The sequence below is a fragment of the Camarhynchus parvulus genome, chromosome 4 (genome assembly GCF_901933205.1).
Source record: "Camarhynchus parvulus chromosome 4, STF_HiC, whole genome shotgun sequence".
NCBI lineage: Eukaryota > Metazoa > Chordata > Aves > Passeriformes > Thraupidae > Camarhynchus > Camarhynchus parvulus.
In genome coordinates this window covers 18,878,356-18,900,267 of record NC_044574.1, presented here as the reverse complement: position 1 = coordinate 18,900,267, position 21,912 = coordinate 18,878,356, and the positions used below count along the sequence as shown (strand labels likewise).

General features: G+C 41.2%; 2 protein-coding genes across 4 annotated transcripts in view; one reads left to right on the top strand and one right to left on the bottom strand.

Annotated features, from left to right (window-relative positions):
* Positions 1-1,179: 1,179 nt before the first annotated feature.
* SMIM20 (small integral membrane protein 20) lies at positions 1,180-7,285 on the bottom strand. Its single transcript, XM_030947793.1, has 3 exons — positions 6,557-7,285; positions 2,896-2,952; positions 1,180-1,627 (listed from the first exon to the last, which is right to left on the bottom strand). The coding sequence occupies exons 1-3, from the start codon at positions 6,663-6,665 to the stop codon at positions 1,590-1,592; spliced, it is 204 nt and encodes a 67-aa protein (XP_030803653.1). The 5' UTR covers positions 6,666-7,285; the 3' UTR covers positions 1,180-1,589.
* Positions 6,768-21,912, top strand: part of SEL1L3 (SEL1L family member 3) — a 33,463-nt gene continuing 18,318 nt past the window's right edge. For all 3 annotated transcript variants that reach the window (XM_030947791.1, XM_030947792.1, XM_030947790.1), the window contains exons 1-9: positions 6,768-7,319; positions 11,422-11,989; positions 13,550-13,676; positions 16,529-16,650; positions 18,000-18,115; positions 18,870-18,925; positions 19,925-20,057; positions 20,682-20,814; positions 21,519-21,665. In XM_030947791.1, the coding sequence (XP_030803651.1) occupies positions 7,263-7,319; positions 11,422-11,989; positions 13,550-13,676; positions 16,529-16,650; positions 18,000-18,115; positions 18,870-18,925; positions 19,925-20,057; positions 20,682-20,814; positions 21,519-21,665 (1,459 nt within the window). In that variant the 5' untranslated portion in view covers positions 6,768-7,262. The remainder of the gene's footprint in view (positions 7,320-11,421; positions 11,990-13,549; positions 13,677-16,528; positions 16,651-17,999; positions 18,116-18,869; positions 18,926-19,924; positions 20,058-20,681; positions 20,815-21,518; positions 21,666-21,912) is intronic.

Here is a 21,912-nt window from a genome sequence, read left to right as displayed (position 1 = left end):
TGAGCAGCCTGGTCTAATAGAAGGTGTCCCAGCTCATGGCAGCAGGGTTGGAACTGATGCCCCAGGTTTTAGCTTTTGTATTTTCCAGATTCTGTACTGATTGAGTATAACTCTGAACTTCATATAAAGTGTCAGCAAGTTCTCTTCACAGTTTCGTTAGACAAAACAATCCTTTTCCAGTCTGAGAGCCAAGGACACCATCACAGCATTACAGCCTTGGGCCCAAAAAGTGTAAACAACGGTGAATGGAAGAAAGCAACTTGGGAGGATGGGACTTCATAACCCAAAAGTGTAATTGGACAATTAACCCCAATATGTAAATGGATCAAAACTTATGAAAGTGTGGAAACTCGGGACCAGGCATCCATCTTGGGTAGAACCACAGCCAGGCTCTTGTACTGCCCAAGGTGTATCCTTTGAAGGCCTTTTAATAAATACCTACTTTATTCCTTTAACTCTGCCTAGCCTCTGTTCTAGATAGCCTCTCCAGGCATCTGAACTAGATGAGCTCTAAGGTGCCTTCCAACCCAAACCAACCTATGACCCCTACACTGAATGGGCACACTCACTCTGGCTCCAATCATCATGCAAAATGACCTGAGAACTCAAAGGAATCAAACATGGCCACATTTTTCCAACAAGCAAACAGAAAATATTCTAATGCTTAGAGTGATAATAGAAGACTAAATAAAAACTAACTCATAGGAGGAGAGGTGTGTCTGAGTGGGAGAGTAATGACAAAGACAGGTAGAAATAGAATAGCAAGTAGCAGAATGGCAATTTGGAAAGTAACACTGTAAACATGGAGGCTTTCATCTGTTGTCCCAACAGAAGTGTGTGACATCCAAAAAGATGACCAACATCTGCTAATGTTAGGAATAACACTCTGCCCATACATTTTTCAAAGCATACAGCATCCTGCAATGATCTTTAAAATGTTGTGTGTCATAATTCTACTTGCTTAACTACATTAATTTTCACCAAGTTGACTCTGGTTTGCCTGCAAAAGTAACTGGTAAGAAATCTCCTTGTGTTTATCCAGACCCACGAGCTCTGTTACTCTATTTACTCCCCTTGTCCACTGGAGGAGCAGGAGTAAGAATGGCCAGGGGGACACATCTGGCAGGCAACCACGGTACTTTTCACACACATTTGCAAAACAATGAAAAAAAGTACAAATTGGTTTAAAATTTTTAATGTACAAATTTACATTCATCATCTTGTAACTTTCAGACTAGGGAGGAAATTGCAGCAGTCTGAATGATTTATTCTATCCATAATTTACAAGTGTACAGATTAGAAGAAAACCCTTTTTCCTTTTCTCAAGGAAATAAATATTTCATTTCTATACTCAATAATCATTCAGCTTTCTAACAGTCTGTGAGCTATGCACCAGCATTCTCTCTCAAAACTAGCATGTTTTAAAACTAGTATCTCTTGGGTTTCCAACCAGTAGCCTTTGTTGCTCTTCATGTGCCCACACAGCATATTCAGAATTCTGCTCCAGCGACTCCTAAAGACACACTTCAGTGAAAGAAGAAGCAGCTGAAGACGTCCATCTTCAGTTCTGCAATACACCCAGCTGCCGATTACTTTCTTCCAAATGGATCCGACCACACTTTTAACCCTACAAATCAAACATCAGAATAGCAGCAGTTGATAATTTAGACTGTTGGAGAAAAAAAGAAACAGGTCTGCTACTCCATCTTTGTGTATTATAAACAATGACAGAAGCCAACAATTTCTGCACTGAATTTGCACCTCTGCTTAAACTTGCAAAAATATACAGAAAAACAACCTTAAACTTCAGATAATGGAAAAATCTATGACATTCGTAGATAAGGTGTTCTAAAATTGTTGTTTCATTTAGAATTGCACCTTACACTTAAATTTGTCTAGGTTTCCTTTTCAACTAATGGATTTCGTAACTCATCAGCAGCTAAATTCAGATGAAAGGGAGAACTTAGACTAAGAGGAACTGGTCATTAAGTACCTGCATCTTGAATAAATGAGCCAGTCCAGTCCTCTCGAATGTTTAGTAAAAAAGAAAGGTTTACAAGACCTCTATTTCACCCTACTTCTCTTTGGCATTTCCCCCACTTCCCTGGAAAGCGAGTCCTGCAGTAATGATCTAACCAATGCATGTAATAAGGTCATGGCTTTAATCCTGTTTGATTTTCACCTGCTGCTGACATTAGACTTTGTCAAAAACAAAAATACCCTTTAACATATTCAGATACTACATGTTTCATCAAGACAGGCACTCTCACATCTTTAATCAAGAAATGGCAGCCTTGCATAGACACTCCATTTAACATTATAAAAAAATGAACTATCAGGGCTAGTCTGCTAGACTTGAATTCTACTCCCTTCACATGCTTTTCTAAGCCTTCCACTGTCAGCAGCAAGGATCCAAAAGCTATTAGCACTGCACTCCAAATCTTCCTTCACACGTAGTGGACTTCTGCAGGGCCCATCCATCCATGAAGCCAGAAGGCACTGCCAAAGTGCCGATGAACTGTGTTCCAGCAGAGTTCAGTATTCCACAAAACTAGGGTACAACATTGCTCTTTATAGCTACAGCTCAGCCTATCCATGGTTCTTGCTCAGTCTGAGCTGGTTCAGACGCGGAAACTGGGCTCTATCTAACAAAGTGTGAAGATAACAGAAACTCTGCACTTATTTGGCCAGTTAAGTCACTTTAAGATGAGTTTCATTAAAACCATAATTTTTCAGTGAGGAATTAGCCTGAAAAAATAATTTAATAGCAAGTTTATTAAATATGTTTTCACTGAATGTATTCTTCACTGTATTATTTAAATCCATATAAATATTGAGGCCTTACTTCAAGAGAGTCTTTAAAACAATCAATGCAAACACATAAATCAAGTGTACCTGCAGGCTGAATATCCTCTTGAACAATACCAGCTCGGTTTATTGACTGCTCATTCTCTGGAAAACAGAACAGAAAGGACACTACTAAGAAAAAGGAAATACCAGATATCTTGATTGCACCCAATAAAATAATCTTGTAAATTTTATTAATTTGAGATGCTACACAGTAAAATTCTCTTGAGTATCTAACTACAGAATGCAAATGTAGTATTCCTACTTCGCCGAGAAATTAATAGCTAGTCTGTTTTGAGAGATTACAAACAATAAGATAATCATCCTCAAACAATGCCTACTGTTTAATAAAGATGCCAAAACACCTGCCATGGTCCCAGCACTTTAGGAATGACTAGTACTTTTAGAAGCTCATTCATATGCTCAGCCTAAAACTAGTCAAAATATTTTTTTTCTTTTGGGCAGCCCTGAAAGATCTTGCAAACAGATTTCATGACAGCACCTACAAAATTACTGCTTGTAAACTTTGTGAAATTCAGTATCTGAGGGATATTTTCCCATAGACTGGGCCTGTCTCAGGCTTTTCTTTTTTCTTTGAATGATTCAACCCCTTCCACATAGAAAAATGGAGAAAACTATACTATTTCCCTCAGTAAATGCCCCTCCTTTTTTTCTATTTCCAGTCATGCACTCCACCACCACAGTGCTACTCTGAAGCAGGAAGTCAAAGCTCAGGTGGATTCACCTTTTGCCCCCACCACTGAACTTTTGAGGCCTCTAAAAACCTGCAGGGTGCACATTCCCAAAGGAAGCTCAGAATTAAGCTCACCTTAAAACTGGGATTGTTCATTATCCTATCCCACTGGGAATGCACTGGCACTACAGGTTATCAGGCTGTCTAGGTACAAGCCTAATGCTACTGGAGACTAGCAGTATATCACAGTAATTGATTCTTCTTGCAAGGGGACAGGCACTAGAGGCACATCCAGGTTCTCCAGTTCTGTTCACTGAGCATGGTAATTCCATTTCATCCTTTTTAGCAGACAAAATAGCAGGGACTTGTCTAATTCCAAAGGAAAAGGCACAAAACCCAGAAAGGGAGAACAGAATAGATTAGGGCAACAAAGGAGACTTCCTGTAGGACATGAAGAAAAAGGATATTCAGTCCTGAGTAGGAACTTGGATTAGAAGAGAGGCAGGAAAAATGGGAACCAATCTGAGAGTTCTGGGAACACACCTGGGTTGAACAGCAGAAGCAAAGAAGCAAAAACCTAAGAGATGATAAATACACAGACAGGACACAGAACAGTCAATAGGGAGACTGCTGTGTGGCCTGCAAACAACTTGGAAGACAGGTAAGCCAGAAAAGAACAACAAGGAAGATTCAGTCTTGTTGACAGGAGAGCCACCTCACAGGATGCAGAAGAAACAGTCTCACAATTCAGAAAATCAGGAAATCTGTGAAAACGTCATAAAGAGCAGCTGTCAAGCCACTCTTTGTTTTAGTTAATCCACGTGGAAAAGGCCTGTGCTAACGGCCTCAAAGTTTCATCACTGCCAACTGGATAAGCTAGATACTGACAAGAAAATATTAGAAACAGCAAATCCACAAACTGAGATACTAAAACCCTACAAAATTATAACATTTCTGTATTAAATTAGGTCAAACTCCTTTGTGCACAATTTACAGTTCATATCAACAATTTGATTATATACAATTTTTCCAAGTAGCTTTCATCTTGTTTGTTAAATTGCTAGGAACCTCTCTGAAAGTTCCTAAGTGATCATGCAGTAAGGTCTTCTTCCAAAACGTTAATGTACTTCACTTGTATAGAATTTGGGAGATACACAAGAAAAACAAGAGTGAAGAAAGAAAAGACAGCACTTCATGTTTACATAGTTCAATGTCACTCCAGGTAACTAATACTCATTCTTGCCTTTTGCATGATTATTCTGTGATGCTAATCAGAACACCTAACTTTTGGGACACAGCATCCCCAAACAGAAATACTGAGCATTCTCCCACAGCTCAAGCCAACAGAGGGCAGGAGCTTCTACGGAAGTTGTCATACAGCTTACTGTACTCAGAAAATCCTCTGTACTCCAAAGGTTAAACACTTGGGTTCAAACACCACAACTGTGATAGTCCACAATCTTGCCTCAAGTATTGTGATAACAAATGCTTGTGCCTCTCATACTGCAGTGATGATCAAGAAAACTCCTTGGAAATGAATAAAGGTGATATCAGATGGAGATTCAGCACCAGGCAACAAGCTTAGAATCAGGTATCAAATCACAAGTTTGTGCACTTGCTAACTGTGCATCAATTCAATAATTCTGTCCTAAGTAGAGATTAAAAATCTCTAAACTGATAGGAAATATCTACTCACATAATTCGCAAGTGCAAAGGAGGACATTGCTCCACTAGTTCTGTCCTTTCCTTACTGCCAAGACACATTTCTAATATAGTATTTTTGGAAAGTATAGCAGAAGCAAGAAAGATTTAGTAACAATGTTTTCAAAGAGAACACAGAGTAGGAAACATAATTGTAGGAAGTTTCACAAACACAGCATCCTTGAATAAAAACTCGCTTGCAAGTTAAATTTTGATGCAAGGCCAAAGCACCTCCAAGAAGACCACTGAATTTGTTATCCTTTTTTCTTTTTCCTTCCTAGAAATCTTCAGTTGTCTTGGTAGATTACACACACATCTTCACAGCATCGGCTTGCTTAGTCTCATAAAAATTAAAGTGGGGGTGCAAAGCTGGTTGCACCAGAACTTTCCCCCCATTTCCTTTGTCACTATCTCACAGAAGCTGAGGAGGAGTAATGGGTGCTCCCCCTATGGAGCACCGGCCTGGAGCTGCTGAGGCTTCACACCTGGAGCTGCAGGTGCCTTCGGGGGCTTGGCACGTTTTCCTGGCAGGAAAGTTGGATTTTCCTCAGGAGTCAGTTTCAGAGACTCTGCAGACTGAGACCAGCTCTAGCAAATCATCACAATTGGCTGCCAAGTTTTAAGTTAGATTTTCAATTGCAGCTGGAAAACAGAACTCGAACAGCTCGTAGAATCATTGAACAGTCTGGGCTGGAAGGGACCTTTAAAGGTCATCTAGTCCACCTCTCCTGCACTGAGCAGGGACATCTTCAGCTAGATCAAGTTGCTCAGAGCCCTGGCCAACCTGATCTTGAATGTTTCCAGGGATGGGACACCCACCACTCCTCCGGGCAATCTGTTCTAGTGGTTCGCGACCGCCATCATAAATGTATTCCTTCTATTCACTCTGTTTAGTTTAAAACCATTACCTCGAGTCCTATTGCAAAAGGGCCTACTAAAAAGCCTGCCCCATCTTTCTTACAAGCTCTCTTCAAGTGTTCTACAAGGTTTTTCTGAAGCCTTCTCTTCTCCAGGCTGAAGAACCCCAACTCTCTCAGCCTTTTTTCATGGGAGAGGTGTTCCATCTCTCTGACCTCAATTTCTTCAACTGCGTCTCAATCCTCTAAAGAGCAAACTAAAGGATGTTCATGTTGGCCAATAATTTGAAATAAGAGCAACGGCAAGCCGTATTATTTTGGTTTTCAGGTATCTCCTAGACGAGCAGAAAGCCCCTCGGGAGTCACTCGCCGAGCAGCAGCGCTCCCAAGGCATTCCCCCAAGGCCGGGCACAGACCGGGCCATGGCCCAGCCAGCTCCCCCCGCGCACGGACTCACTGTACTCCTCTGGCAGCAGCAGCGGCCGGAAATAAATGGGGTAGAAGGCGGCTCCCACCATGGCCACGAAGGCGCCGAAGATGCCGAACGTGCGGGACAACGCGGCCATGGCCGGGCGGACGCGGCGCGGGGCCTGCACGGGGCCTTCCGGGGCACGGCCCGGCCCGCCGGGAGGGCGCCCCCGCGCGGCCGGCGGGGCGCAGCGCGGGCACGGGGCCGGTGCGGCCGCGCCGTCAGCCCGGCCCGGGCAGCCCGAGACGATGCGCCCAAGTCCCGCCGCCCCGCCCTAAAGCGCCTCGCCCGACAGCGGGAGCTGGCCCGGCCGGGACTGCGCCGGTAGCGCAGCGCCGAGGCGGGAGGGCGGGGGCCGCCGCGGAGCCGCCAAGGGAGTGGGCGGGCGCGGCCCTGCGCGGGGATCCCTCCCGGGCGCGCCGCTCCCGGGCCGCCGCCTGGCGCCTGCTGTACGGAGCTGCCAGGAGCCGCCGAGGAGCTGCGCAGCACGGCCGGGGCTCGGCGTCTTCGGGCCCAGCCCCTCCGCACCTGCGGCAGCGGAGCGGGACACTGCCCTGCCCTGCCCTGCCCTGCCCTGCCCGGGCGGCGGCCCCTCCTCCAGGAAGCCGGATCTGCCGCATCCTTGTCGCCGGGCCGGCCGCGCAGTCCCTGCCGCGCTGGGCACCGCCGCAGCAGCAGCAGCAGCAGCAGCAGCATGCGGCCACCGGCCGAGCCCCGCTGCCCCCCTCCGCTGCTCCTCGTCCTCCTCTCGGTGAGTGCCGCCGGCCCCGCACCTGCCCCGCGCACCCAGCCCGGGCAGGGCCGGCCCGTGCGGGGCCGCGGGTCGTTCCCGCAGGGCAGAGGGAGCCAAGCCGGGTCCGGCGGGGCTCGGGGGCTCGGGCCGGGGCCGCCCCCAGGAGCCAGCCCCGGCTGTCCGGCCTGGCTCCGCGCCCCCTGCCAGCCCCGCGGTTACTGGGGCCTGGCTTACCGAGCTGGGGACGCCGAGCCGTCGCAGCCAAGTGTTAGGCTCTCTGCCCTGGGTGACGATAAACTTCTAGAGGGGGAAAAATGGGGGGGCCTTTGACAGATGCACGACTGAACATAGTACTGCACTGGCTTATGGAGACAAACGTGGTTTAGGGCCGCTTACTAAACTACGTTTTCATCTTTTCTGTTGCTAAGCATAAGCTCTGGTCAAAGTGTTTGTGTGCCTGTACCATGTTGGTGCTGATGGAGAGCAGCAGATCAACGTCCTTTTTTGTCATGTCCTCTTTTCACACATCGTAAAATGTAGTATGACATGTTGGGCATTTGCAGGTGAAGAACTGCAGTTATCTTCAGATTTTGTGCAAACAGGTGCAGATTTCATAGGGTTTTGTGGAATTTCTGCAGGGCTGAACTCATGGAGGGTCCTGTTGAGACCTCCAGCAAATGAAAGAATACTTGCTCAGTCATTTCTGTATTATTACGCTGCTGAAAATGTTCAGTTTCCTAATGCTTGCAGTGTTTGCCTCCCACATTGATTTTTATCCCAAGATCTGATGGGATTACTTGGGCTAAATCATTCAGATTCAGCAGGATTTAAGAAAAGAAAAAAACACCCCAAAACCATTTACAGCTTTAAGTTGCCCCACACATTGAAACCTTTGTATCTGCCTTGTTGAACTTTTGTCTATTTCATGATAATATTTTGAATCAGCGTAGCTGACTTCTTTAGTGTGCTGGAAAACTTTTATATTTAAGTCTCCTAATCACACTCACTCAATGTGTAATCTTCTCATCCTTGTTCTATCTCAGAGGTGATGCACATTTAACTCTGCCTTGTCTGATATAACAGGAAGGGAAGAGGCTTCCTCACCAAGCAGGAACACTGAGATGATACACGCTCTGTGGGCTGTGTAGTGGTAACAGAGACTTGGCCATGGTCTGGAGGTTTATGGTCTGCAGTGTCTGCCAGGTCTCCAGCATTGTGGGGTTGCTCAGGGTTCTTTGCTCCATGCTGTTTACTGGATGAGCTTCCAGAAGGGTTGTTAGGTGGGGTGTAACAGCAGACTCAAATATACTTCATGCATTTTGGCAGCACAGGCCTCAAGTTGTACCCAGGGACCAAAGAATACAAAGTAAAATGGGGAGCCATTTAGCAGATCAGGCACTACGGGACAAGCACTAGATCAGCAGAGCTGAAGCTAAACTTAGCGTCAGCAATTGTGTTGCATTGTGCTTAAGTGCTCTAACAGCATCATGGAAATTGTTCTGCAGAGACCTGGTTTGGGGTTTGAGAGCTTACTGCTTTGGGATCCCCTACCACAAAATTTCTGCCATTCACTGGAGATTAGATGGACATATTCATGTACTGCTGCATCTTTGTTAATGAGCTGTGCCAGACCCAAGCCGTCTTTGCTGGAGTCTAGTTCCCATTGCTCTGTAGTGGATAACCACTGAGAAAACTGAGAGCTGCCTCTGTGTGTGTTTTGACAGTAAGTGTGTGTGGTAAGCACACATTAGTACCCCTATGCTTTTTAGTATCTACCTGGCGGACTTTTGCATCTTGTGATAATGACATGGCACTGTGTTCATAGTATATTACCATCTTCCTCATGACACACCCCCCTCATCACAAAGATTAAGCTACTTACAAGTACTCTTTATTGTAAGATCAAGAAATATTAATTATAACCATCAAATGCAAGACGTTTAGGATAATTTGTTGCTGCTGCTATGGGCTTTTAATGCTTTTGGAAGTGTTTAAACCGAAGAATTGTGTTGGAAATGTAAAAGAACAGTATCTTTTGTCAAGTGAAGCTCTGAAAGGCACTCAGATTAGTATTAAAATGAAGGCTCTCTCATCAATTTTTGTCTCAGTATTTGTGTATGTGTGTTATTCCAGCATATGATAGACACCATACCATGTGTTCCAATGGACACCAATCTCCTATTGCTATTCCTTTTTTTAGCCCCATCAGTTTGCATAGGTTTTACAATATAAAATTACGGAATATTCTGAGTTGGAAGGGACCCACAAGCATCATTGAGGCCAACTCTTTAAGTGAATGGCCCATAAAGGGGTCAAACCCTCAGCCTTGGCATTATTAGCACCATGCTCTAACCAATATGCATTTTGTGGAGTGGGAAATAAGGCAGAGAGGAAGACTGTCACTCTGATGAGACTGCCTATTGTAGAAAGCCAAAATACTGAGTTGCATAGTGTTCTGTGGTTTTTTAGCATTTTATTTGTTCGAGGTGTATGTCTTGGTGCTTACATGTGTTTATCAGTGTTCAGCATCACTGCACATCTCACTTGCAGTGTCTCTTGTTGGATACAAGAAGATAAAGAGCGTTTGGTTGCAAGTATGGAAAGTGGTTTAAGTGACAAGTTCCCTAGAAACGCTAAATAAAGTGATCTAGAACTACCCATCTGCTCGCAATGGTATCTAGCTTTTTTGTCCAAAAGTTATGTCTTCCAGTGTCTGACCTTAACAAAGTCAAGGTTGCATAGTTGTGTTCCTCTAACAAACCTTGAGCTCTTTTGCATCTCTAAGGAGGCAGGGAACTGGGGGAAAATACCATTTGATCACACAGGTGATCAAAAAATCCAAAAATCTTCATCTGTAGGAGCAAAGAGGTAGTATAGAACTTAGTTCTGACTTTTCCTAATATTTACACCTTCATAGGTCTTACTGGCTTGATGTTTTTTCAGTGTAGCTCTCAAGGAGTGTCAACATATTCTCAAGATATAAAAAGCAAAATAGTTTATCATTAGGGACTTTTACTGATCCCCATATTGGATTGTGGGCAAGGTCTAGTCCTCCAGGTGCACAACACATAATTTCTATGATTAGAAATGTACTAATGACTAGGCCAAACCCTTTAAATATTTTGAAGGCATCAATCCAAGGTAAATAGGTATCCAAGATAAATTTTATTTTAATTTGTTTAATCTTAGCAAAGTTAAAAGTTACCCAAGACAGATCTCATTTTGAGCAATCTTAATGACCATCTTCCCTGGTAATCCTAAGTGACAATTGTGAATATCTTAGACAGACCAGGGGACATGGTGGAACTGCTGTGCTGGTAGCTTGCCCTCAGAGCTGAGTAATCCCCAGTATCCTTGGCAGTGCATCAAGCTGGATGCTGACTGCTAGGCAGAAAGAAAAGAAGCTGTTTGAAGCTTTAGAGACAAGAACTTCATCACAGGGGATAATCCTGTTGTATGTCCAGGCACCCACTCTCGAACTATATATAATGTACATAGCTGTGGAGAGCAAAAGCTGAGCAAATTCAGCCTGCTGGTCTTGCTGCTCACATTTCTAAGTCCATCTTCACAATAGAAACATGTCAAAAATGAAACACTTCACGAATATTAATTCATTCTCAGGAAGCCTTTGTTGTTATTTTGTCCTTCAGGGACCTGCATGACAGGTAACAAAATTAGCTAACTTTTTAAGAAGAAGCAGAAACATCAAGCCTGTGGCAATCCTAGCAAACAATGATACATAATGAATATATGCCTGCACATTTTTGTGCACACTCCTTAGGCCTGATCCTAGGAGCATGTTTAAATAGTGTGACGTGTAAGTCGCTATCTTAGACCGGATTCCACTTGCATAGGGCTGAAGGATACACCCTGTAAATACAGTTTGTTTGTAGAAGCATGTGTAACTTTGAGAACTTGACGTAGGGACATTGTTGCCATTAAAATCTTGATGGTGGCTCTCCAGTAGTCCGTGTCTACTTGCTGGGTAAAAGAAACCTCATCTTTTGAAGTAAAAGTATGGTATATACGTGCCTGTGCAGTGTTCTGTTATTATTGTGAGTGTATGAATAATCACATAGATTCTCTGGTTAACATGTTTGTGTTTTGGGTTTTCTTCCAGAACTTTGTGCTGTCCTTTGGAAAGGAGACATTACAGACAACGGCAGTTACTCCACAGTTTCAGAAGAATATGGATTATGTAGATTTTATCTATTTAAACATTTTAGAAAAGAAAGTTCTTAACAATTCTGAGGTTTCAGTTCAGTATTTATGTTCTAAGCCTTGTATTGTCAATTTAGAAGCAGTAGCTTCCTCCGAGTTCAGGACTGGTGTACCAGTGTATAGAAGGAGATGGAAGGATGAGAAGAACCTTTATGTTAGCAGAACTCGACAAGTACACTTGAAATTTCCAAGCATCATGGTTTACAGAGATGATTATATCATCAGAAACTCAATAATAGTGCACAGTGTGATACTGTATGCATGGATTAGCCACAGATCAGCTAACAACTATGGTGATGAGCAGAATGAAGACTACCAGGCTGCAGTTGCCAAGAACTACACATTTTTAGAGGCAGTTCCACCCTTTGAACGGCCATATAAGGACCACAAAGTTTGTCTTCAGTGGGGTGCTGACTATTTGTGGATGCTCCAGGCCAATAGGATACCTCAGTGCCCTCATGAAACTGGTAGGTGCAATGTCACTTTTTTTCCCCGAGGAAACAAATAACATCTCTGGTACGCTGTTAAAAAGTGCCTGCTGGTAGTAAATAGTAAATATTACATAAGTGGTTTATTTGGGCAGTATTGTTGAACATGTAATCTCTATAACTGTGAGGCTAGAGTTGCAGGTTGCTGAAGCCATCCTGCTCTTCACATTGTTTCATCACAGCTAGCCTGGAGGTTGGTAGCAGCCTGGCCCCCTATTTTCTAAGCATTTTCAAACAATTTTAGTCAAAACTCACCAGGGTCATCATTCCTTTATCTTCAGAGAGAGTTGTTCAGTCCCTTACTGCATTAATTCAGAATCAGTTCTGCAGTTCATGCACACATAATTTTCACACAAGTAGTTTCCTTCTGCTTAAAGTGATGGCCTCACACTCAGAAAGATATTTTCAAGTCTCTGTAGTGAGCTAAGCTTTACAGCACCTCTTTTTTTTCCCTGGAACCATTATGAACAAGCATTTTAAGGAAAGTAGTAGTTTTAAATAAAAATTTGTGTCTTGCCAACAGTACAGATTACAGAAACAGCTTTGCTTTCTAGATTTTTTGAGTTCTTTTTTTTTCTGCCTGCCTATCTCTAGCTTTACACTTGCTGACAATTCTTTTGCTCTCAGTGCGTGCTCAAAGCAGAAACTAGAAGGAAAAAGAACATTTGTTTCTAAATAGTTCTCTCCCAGAAAACCCCATAATGGTATTTGTGTCATTTATTCTCACTGCACTGACGTGTAAGTGCTCTGAAGAAGAACAGGGAACATCTTGCTTCCTTTAAGGGCTTTCTAAAATACTTGTTGGAGATAGCCTGTGATATCTGACAACACTGTGAAACATCTTATTGTCTGTATTATCTATTTCTATTACAGATTAAATCAGTTTAATAGACAATAAGAGGAAATAATATTCAAATTTTGTTTCTTAAAATAATATTGTAACTATTTGCTCAGGATTTGGTTTATTTTATTGTTTTCTTGGTGGTTTTTTATCTGGTTTTTGGGTTTCTCTAGGCAAGCTGATGATATATCATGACCTTGAAAATTTTTCTCCTGTTTCTTAGAAAGGGCAGCTTTATCAGTTTTGTTACAGGATTATCCATATCAGTTAAGAACAGAATTGGTATCTATGCATACATATAATATAGAGAGGCACAAATGGAGAGCAATTCCGAGAGATGTGGGGAAATGTCACTTAGGCATAACAAGAGATAGGATGAGATTTAAGTGCATAGCATTAAGTAGGACTTCTTGTTTACTAACTGGTTCTTTAAGTGTCTTAGATTTAAATAAGTCTGTTCTTTCCCTGCTTCTAATTCCATCTGGCAACAGGCTCAATTTCACTTTTCTTGGGTTATTTGGTCCAAGACTGTAATGTATTTTACAGCAGCAAGTGAATTTGTGTCTAAGGACTTATTGAGAGTTTGTGTTAGCTTTAAATCTGTTTTGTGATTTAAATGTTTGACTGTAGAAATGTGAGCTAATTAATTAGATTCTATGCTTTCTGTCTGTCAGATTAAAAAAGACTGTATTTTGCAGATGGTGTCCAGGTTCTTGAATTTATATATGCTTCCAGTGGGGAAAAAACAGGAATTGTGAAGAAATTTGAACAATTTGAAAACAGAGAACTTGAGACAGTGAGACAACATCAGATTGATTATCCCATGTAAGTATAGGCAAGTAACTGAACGGGGCTATATTTGGTTTTTGAAGGCTATAGAATGTACTTAAACTCTTGGGCTTTACAAACAAGGCAAGCTGACCCAATCTTAAAGTATTATAAACAAATATTGACCATTTTTATTCAAATTCAAGGAATACTGCCTACTAATTTCAGAAAAGATGCAAAAGGATCCTAGTTAGCAGTTCCTTCTGATTCCAGTTTTGGACAGGCTTAAGCTGAAGCTCAGGAAGATACTTACAGTATGTGTTGGTGCAGTGCTGTGTAAGAGATGCCAGTGAAGGTGAAACTGAATGGGTTAGGTACATTTAGGAGGGTGAGTTAGCTGTTGCCTGCTATCATGATCAGACTGCTGTCTCATGACTAACTAGCCTGGGATTTTCTGCAAACAAACAGATCTGCATTTCTAACATTGTTTGCAGACCAAGAGCAGAGTAGGATTTCTTGCAAGGGCAAGCAGCATGAAGCAGCTTTATCCCTATAAATGCCCACTCTAGTTTATTTTGCTCCTGACAAGCAGCCTGATAGAATCCTGTGCCTAGATAAGTCTTCCAACTTGAGCTCACTCCATTTCCTTCTACCAATTGCTGTGTAAACTTTCCTGTTTTGACAGGAGTACAACTCCTTAGCCCCTGAATGCTATTCAGTTACAGAGGAATCGCTCTTGTAAGGTCATCTTGCTCTGCTCTGGTCCCCCTTCCCAAAACTGTCGCAACTCTCCAGTCATATTTTGCAACTTCAGGGGAAAAGAGATACATAAATATACCTCCCTTCCAGATGCTCTCACCCTGGCAACATTATTACAGAAGTAGGAAATAATTACAGGAGCTGGAACTTGCCTGCTGGTTTGCATTTGGCCTGTGGCCTCAAGAAGAGTGCCAAGATGACTTGCCAGAGAGCACAGGTTGCATGCAAATTAGTAGCTCTAAAACCATAACTGAAGCCATAAATACAGAGCGATTTTTAGCTCCTGGTCTCTTCTGGATGAGTGACAGCCTGCTGCTCTTTGCCCACCAACACAGTTGCATCCTGCTTCTGGTACAGAGGCATTTAAGCTCTGGTGTAGAGTAAATGACATGAATTTATGCATCTTTTTATCTGCTCCACATAGTTCTTGCCCTCAAGTGATGTTTTCAGTTTGTTGTATGTTGTGGTTGTGTGACAGCCTGGGGTGGTTCTGTTAGAAAGAGGAAGACAGTTCTTCTCTTCAGTTCTTTTTCAGTTCTGTGTATGTGAGCAGTGGTTCCCCACTGTACAAAAGGTTAACAGAAGTAGATGAATCTGAGATACTTGTTTGGCTTCAGTCAGGGATTTGTGAAGAAAGAGAGCCTGAGATATATATCTCCTGTTTGAGCCTGCAGCAAAGACAGGCTGGGACTGTAAGGGACTGCTCATTTGGCAGTTGTTGGGCATTCTGCAGCAATGGGGATATGAAATGAGTCAGCATCGTCCCAAACTCTGTCCCAAGAAATGTGTACAGAGCAAACACTGTCTCAGACTGGCAATCAAGGATTAAATGGAGACTGAGGCATTTGAGTTTGCTGTATTGGCAGAGATGAAAGTTGAAAAGAGCAGTATATAAGCATGAACACAGGAGCAGTATTTCTAGAAGCACAATGTTTGCCTGTAGGTCCTAGCAATCAATATACAGGTGATTGTCATTTACAAACCTTTCTACCACATCCATATACCATCTCTGGAGAAAATGGTGTTATTAGCTGTTTAAGGCATAGTTTCCATTAGGGAAAACTTAATCATCCTTGCATTTTTTTTTTAAACAGGAGAGCAGGTGTTAGGCTTTCAGACCTACAGTGGTTTAGTTTAGGACAAGATACAAGGTACTTGTGTTATGCAATTTTTTGAGAGAGAAGCAAGGCAAGCTGACCCAATCTTAAAGTATTATAAACAAATGTTGACCATTTTTATTAATTACAGAAATGCAAAAAATTACTATTTCTTTCTAAAAGTCACTAAGAAAAGTGAACTATTTCATCAGATATGATAATAATTATAGTTCTTTGCTGAATTAGACACGATTTTCAAAGTCATTCAGCATTGACCTAACTGCTGTGGCAATGTTACAGAAATAAGTGTGATCAAATTGCTGTTAAGAGCATGGAAGCAGATTTAGTCTGGCACAGAGGAACTCCTTAAAATTAGATATTGTGGTATATATTCTGCTTTTAATGTCTCAGTCAGGTTTGAACAGAAATTTCTAAGTACATAGTGCTGTTGGTGTTTGGTTTTTTACTTTGCGCTGTTCCACAGTTTGCAGAGGCTCCACCTTTATTCATTCTGTGATACTTCTGTGACAGCTATTCATACCTATCTGTACTGTCCAGAGGATGGACTCATTTTTAACTGCTTCTCCCAAGCATATTTTCACAGTTCACTTTTTGCAGAGAAGACAGAGGTTATAGCTTTTACTGGCTTCAACAATCAAGATGCATCTGGGGGTTTGGTACTGGAGTCTGTGTGGGGGAGGTTGGATCCAGTTTGTCTTGGTTGTGTTCTCAGTGTGTTCCTTGGTGGTGTAGGATCTGGAAGTAGCTCTGACCTGGCATTCTGGACTTGATTCAGATAACACTTCCTTACTCTCTTCTCCTGTTTGTTACCACAAAAATCTGTGGTTAGAGATCAAAGATCCAAGAGTCTTAAGTGTGGTTTTTCTGAAGAGGATTTTTTTTACTGTAGAGGATTCTACGGTGTTCTATTCTATTCTAAAGATTACATGTGTGACACAGGTTTGCTAAATTAAAGTGAAATGCATGCTTTTCAAATTATATGGAGAGTTTTGTCATCAGGAGTGGATTTTGTGTTTGTTTTTGCTCATACAGGCTCACCATTTCAATCTGGCTATATCTACTCCATCACTGTGAAAAGGATCTGTGTGGTATACTGTATTTTATTGATTCAAAAGAAATGTATGGTACTCCTGCTGTATTTCTAAATGAGGAAGGTAAGGGATATTATTAATGGCTTTCAGAAGAGGTCTAATACAGTCTTCATTGATTTGTGCCTAGGAATAACATTTATAAAAATATATTATCAGACCTATTTTGTGAAATTGATCCCTTGAAAAATGCTTCTTTTTGACTATAGTGTCTCAGTAGGAAAGTAGCCACTAAATTAGCAGGAGAAAATGTCGTCATTGCATAACATCTAATCTTCACTAACTTCAGAAATGTCTGCTTTGTCAGGAGAATAGCCTGAATCTTACAGCCAGGAGCATACACCGAGATTAAACAGTCTTGCCTCAATGAACAAGCTTTCTTATTATTACTGAAGTGTTATTTTAAATTGATCTTAATTCCTGTATATTTACAACATGAAAATTTTTGATAATTGGGAGTAGCCTCAGAAAAATTCAAAGTCATTCAAGGTCTTGCCTACATTACAATGTTCAAGAACCAGTCTGTTTCCCTGATCCAGAAGAAAGTTAAGAGGTAGCACTGTCTTAGTCTTGCAACACTTGCAGTGGGGGTCTGTTGTTGTCAGAAGAGGGCTGGGAGCTGGCTGACAGGCTCACAGAGGAAATAAGTGTGCAGAATTTTAAAAGTGCACACCTGGCATTCTCATAATACATTTTTTTTCCTCCTTCTATGTGAGTTTGACAGCTGACCTCTTCCTCACTGTTATTTTTGTCAATTTCATTTTCTCTGTCATGTATCCAATTTCAATAATTAATGTATCCATTATAAACTGGATGCTTTTCTGTGAAGAACAAAACAAAAATAGAAGTTACCAGCTTAATGTGAGATTGGCCTGGCAAGGTTTTGGGGCCAGTTTTATTCTCAGTGTTAGACTAGATTATCATGGTAGCCTGTTCTGATCTTAAAAGCTCAGACCATGAGTGTAGCTTCTGCAGGTCCAAAAAGTGGAGGGTAGAGTTGTCTTCTACTTGATCATTGCAGTCATGTGCCACCAGTTGAGTGCTGAGTGGATGCCATTGTTTACTGGTCCCTTCTGCTGTTTACTGCAAGCCACAACTGCTTTCTGATGTTTGAGATCAACTGTGACAGCCTCCCTCAGGTTTAGTCTGTTTAGTCTGTTTAACCCTGGTTTTCAGCCTCTGGTTTCGTGTGGGAGCCTGAGCATCAGCATCTGAGCTGTGTAACTGAAATGTGGAGCACTGTCTGTGGGACTCTCTGAGATCTGATGCATGGCTTGGTGGTGCCGGATTTCTGTTGTTGGGGATGAAGAGGATGAAGAGGACAGAATCACTGTGAACAAAGCATTAGTAAACCCATTCTTGCTGCTGATGTTTCTGTGGTGTTTGTTTCCTTTTTCTTCCTTTTTTGCTCTCAGGTTATGTGCATATTCAGATGCATCTCATGAGAGGGGATGACCTTGCAGTGAAAACTAGCTTCAGCCTTCCTCTGAAGCAGTGGTTTCGGCTGGATCTCTCCTTTAAGGGTGGACAGGTATACTTGCTACTGAATTGCCAGCTGACAAACTCCTTAATAGCTGAAGCTGAGAGAAACACTGTAAATTGTACGTGCTCACATAGCAAAAGAATGAAAAATCTAAAGCTAGAAGTTGTGAGGGGATGTACAGACCATCCAGCTCTGGAAAATCAACATTGATTGATCGATTGATTGATTGATTGATTGAGTTGGATTGGGTGCATCCTCAGCAAGTTTTCCAATGACCCCAAGCTGAGGGGCGTAGTTGAGGTGCTGGAGGGAATGGATGCCATCCAGATGGACATGGACAGGCTGGAGAGGTGGGCTCATGTGAACCTTCTGATGTTCAGCAAGTCCAAGTGCGAGGTGTTGCACCTGGGTCAGGGGAATCCCATGCACAAACCCGGGCTGGGCAGAGAGTGGATTGAGAGCAGCCCTGGGGAGAAGGATTTTGGGCTGTGGATCAACAAGAATCATTGAATCATTAAGGCTGGAAAAGACCTCAAAGATTATTGAGTCCAACCTTTGAGCAAACAGCATCACATCAGTTAAAACCACAGTGCTGAGTGCCACATCCACTTGTTTCCTGAACACTTCAGGGATGGTGACTCCACAGTTAACATGGGCAGCCTGTTCCAGTGCTTGACAACCCTTTCAGTGAAGAAATATTTCCTAACATCCAATTTAAACCTCCCTTGGAGCAACTGCACAGTGTAATAAATGTACCCTATAACATTTCTTTTATTGTAATCAATGTTTTGTGCTCTTTTAGATCGAAGTAAGCAGTGTTGGGAAGAATTTGAAAAGACATCATCATCAGTCTTTTACGTAAGCAGCATTTTCCCCTTTGTGGAGTAGTATGTGTGTGTATGTTCAGATACAGAGAGTGGGAGAAGGATAACACAAGTCTGTAACTGAGATTCTAATTGATTTTGAAAATGTCTGTGGTCTTTTTCTGCACTATGCTTTCAAAACCAGTTTGCTTTACTGTGCTTACATTAAGCATGAGCTGAGTATTTTTGTTAATGCCATGAGTTAATGTGGTGCATGATGTAGTACTAGAGTCTGATAACCCTCACTAAAGACTGATTGGCAGGTCAGTGGCATTAAGATCAGTCTTCAAATGAACTCTTGGCCTTACTGAAGTCTAGTTTTACTGTTACTGTGAGAGGTAGTATTTCACCAGGGAAATTCTTACTTGCTTTGCTTAGTTAGAGAGCAAAATTTCTACCAAAAGAAATTCACTCTCTGTCCTTTATTCTATGCAACTGAATATTTTTAAATGGATTTTTAGTTGTTTCCTTCCTCTGTAATTTAAGATGGACTCTTTCTTGTGCAAATAATTAAAAAATGCCGCTGTTAATAAGGGAACTACGTAACAGTGAACTGCATGGCAGACTTCAGGATTGTTCCTTCTCTGCTATGCTTTAAATCCAGAAATTGATAAGTTGCAGATGATAACTCTAGGAGACAAATAACTTAAATTTTCATATGCTGATTTTAGAAAAGTGAAAGGAAAAGGTGGAAGTGAAAAAAATGAGCTTAAGTAATGATGCCTGAAATATCAAAAGATACTTACAGGTCAGAAAAATAAAACATCCCTGCTGGTTTAATATGTTTGTAGACAAGGAATTTGTTAAATTTACTCCATTATTTGTCACACTAAATTGCAGAGTCAATTTTGAGAATAAACAAATTACAAAAGAAAAAGATACTTGGAATAAGCTTAAGACTGTCAGTTGCAGAAATTCTGAGAAATACTAATTTCTCGTTCTTCTTTCACAGTACCTCTAGATAGTCAGCTTACTTCTCTTTCATGTTCTCAAGTTTTAGGGAAGATTTCTATTATGATGACACTGCTGGATACTTTGTTCTCGGGGGCAGTGGGTACGTAAATGGCATTGAAGCCTTCTTTGGACCTGTGAAATACTATCGCCTCAATGTGCTGGAAACAGAGCAGGTGAGCAAGAGCACTACTTGGAAATGCTGAAATATTAGTAGCCAAATATGACTATATTTTATTTTTTCAGATGGAGTGCTCATCAAGTGATAAACTAGCTATGAAGCACAATAGTATCTGGGAACATATGTCATACATGATAATTTTCTGTTGAAATCTAGCAATGTTACTTACCATTTCAAATGCTAAAAGATAATACTTTGGGAAGTGAGTGTGTAAAGCAATGTTTGTAGATCTATATTTAATAATATAGATATAATTATAGTAATATAATGTGTATTTAAGATACTGAATATTTTCACTATTGGTTTACCAGAGTTTCTGATGATACAGTGTTGGATATATTTGATTAATCTGTGGTTTTGATGAAACTGATGGTAAAAGTCACATGGATTTGGTCAGTTTTGGAAAGTCTTCTGTGATTTTTGGATTATGCTGACCATTTAAATCGACAATGGTCTACTGAGGCCAGCATCAGGCTGTCTGACACACTAATAGGGTGTGCCAGATTGTAGTGAACAATCTGTTTCCTTTTGTTATTTGTGTACAATGCATCTTTCTAGCTGAGCATACACAACAACAGATACTGGGAATGCCATTTATCCATCATTTGCATTTTTACAGATTTCTAATCCTCTTCATGACAAAGACACAGTGGAACAAATTGAACTTTACTACGAGAGATGTAATGACATTCAAGAAATAGTTTATGATTACAGATATATTGTAAGGCAAGGCGAAAAAACACGCAGAAGTTGTAAGTGTTGATCTGTGACATGAATCTTAAACTGTCATCTTTAGAGACCTGTTTTCTTTCCTTTAACAATCTGGATATTGATCATCAAAAGTAAAATTAAATTCAGCCATAACAAGAAAAAAAATGCAATTTGATGAGTTTAGTCTCATTACTCATTAGCTAAAACTGGGATTTTGTCCCTGCAAATTCTTTTGTGTCTTGGAATAAAAACTTAAATCATCTTGATATGTCTTCTCTAATAAGACAGATGCCTAAAGGGACAAAGAAATACTCTCAAGCTTTTCATGTATGCTATGCAATTTCCTTTCTTCTATTTCATTTTCAAAATTACCCTAAAGGAAAATGGGTGGCTTTTGCTAGAATGTTTCTGCCACAGTTACCTAAGATTCAGTAATTAACAGGTTTCTACCATACCTTTCACTTTGGTGAAAGGAGAATGACATAGCTTAAATGTATGCTGAAAACTACCTTATGTTTCTAATTTGAATTCAATTGAATGTACTGTGACCAGAGTATGGCAGAAGAAATCTAAATGTATTTGTACGTGGCCTGTGCTAGCTAGGTGAATTTTTGTCTTTGTGTTAAGGGTGTGCTCATCTTGTCCATGAATTTTTAGTTTACTAGAAAAACATTTTTTCTGTCAGAAACTTCTTTTCAAGACCAAAAACTCAGCTTTCATGTCTTAAATATGTTGCTTTCTGTAGGTTACTATGAAAACTATTATTTGGAGCTGATTCACAAATATGGAGAAAAATCCAAATGTGATGCTTTCATGTGGGGAAAAGAGCTCAGGGAAAAGTACCACACTTTGTTCAAACTGTTACAAGAGATGGATTTCAGTAGTCCAGATGGTAATCATGTTTCTTTTTTTCAATTGTTCTTAAATAAGTCAACAATATTTTTGTGTAGTTTGGTATCATTTGACTTAATGTGTTATACATTTTTTTCATATTAGCTAACTTTATAAAGGAATGTTAAGTGGCTTATATGTTGCAATATGCTGCAGATGGAAGAATGGCTTATTAGGTAGAAGGAGTCATAGAAATATCCTTATGTTTTTAGTGATTAGTTACTTTGAGATGGTCTTTTGGATTTTTT

Excerpts from the sequence above, each read along its gene's own strand:
- SMIM20 (XM_030947793.1), bottom strand. The coding sequence starts at position 6,665 with ATGGCCGCGTTGTCCCGCACGTTCGGCATCTTCGGCGCCTTCGTGGCC. Across the intron at positions 2,953-6,556 it reads GCTGCTGCCAGAGGAGTACA|AGAATGAGCAGTCAATAAAC; the intron begins GTGAGTCCGTGC and ends TCTGTTTTCCAG. Across the intron at positions 1,628-2,895 it reads AGAGGATATTCAGCCTGCAG|GGTTAAAAGTGTGGTCGGAT; the intron begins GTACACTTGATT and ends TTTGATTTGTAG.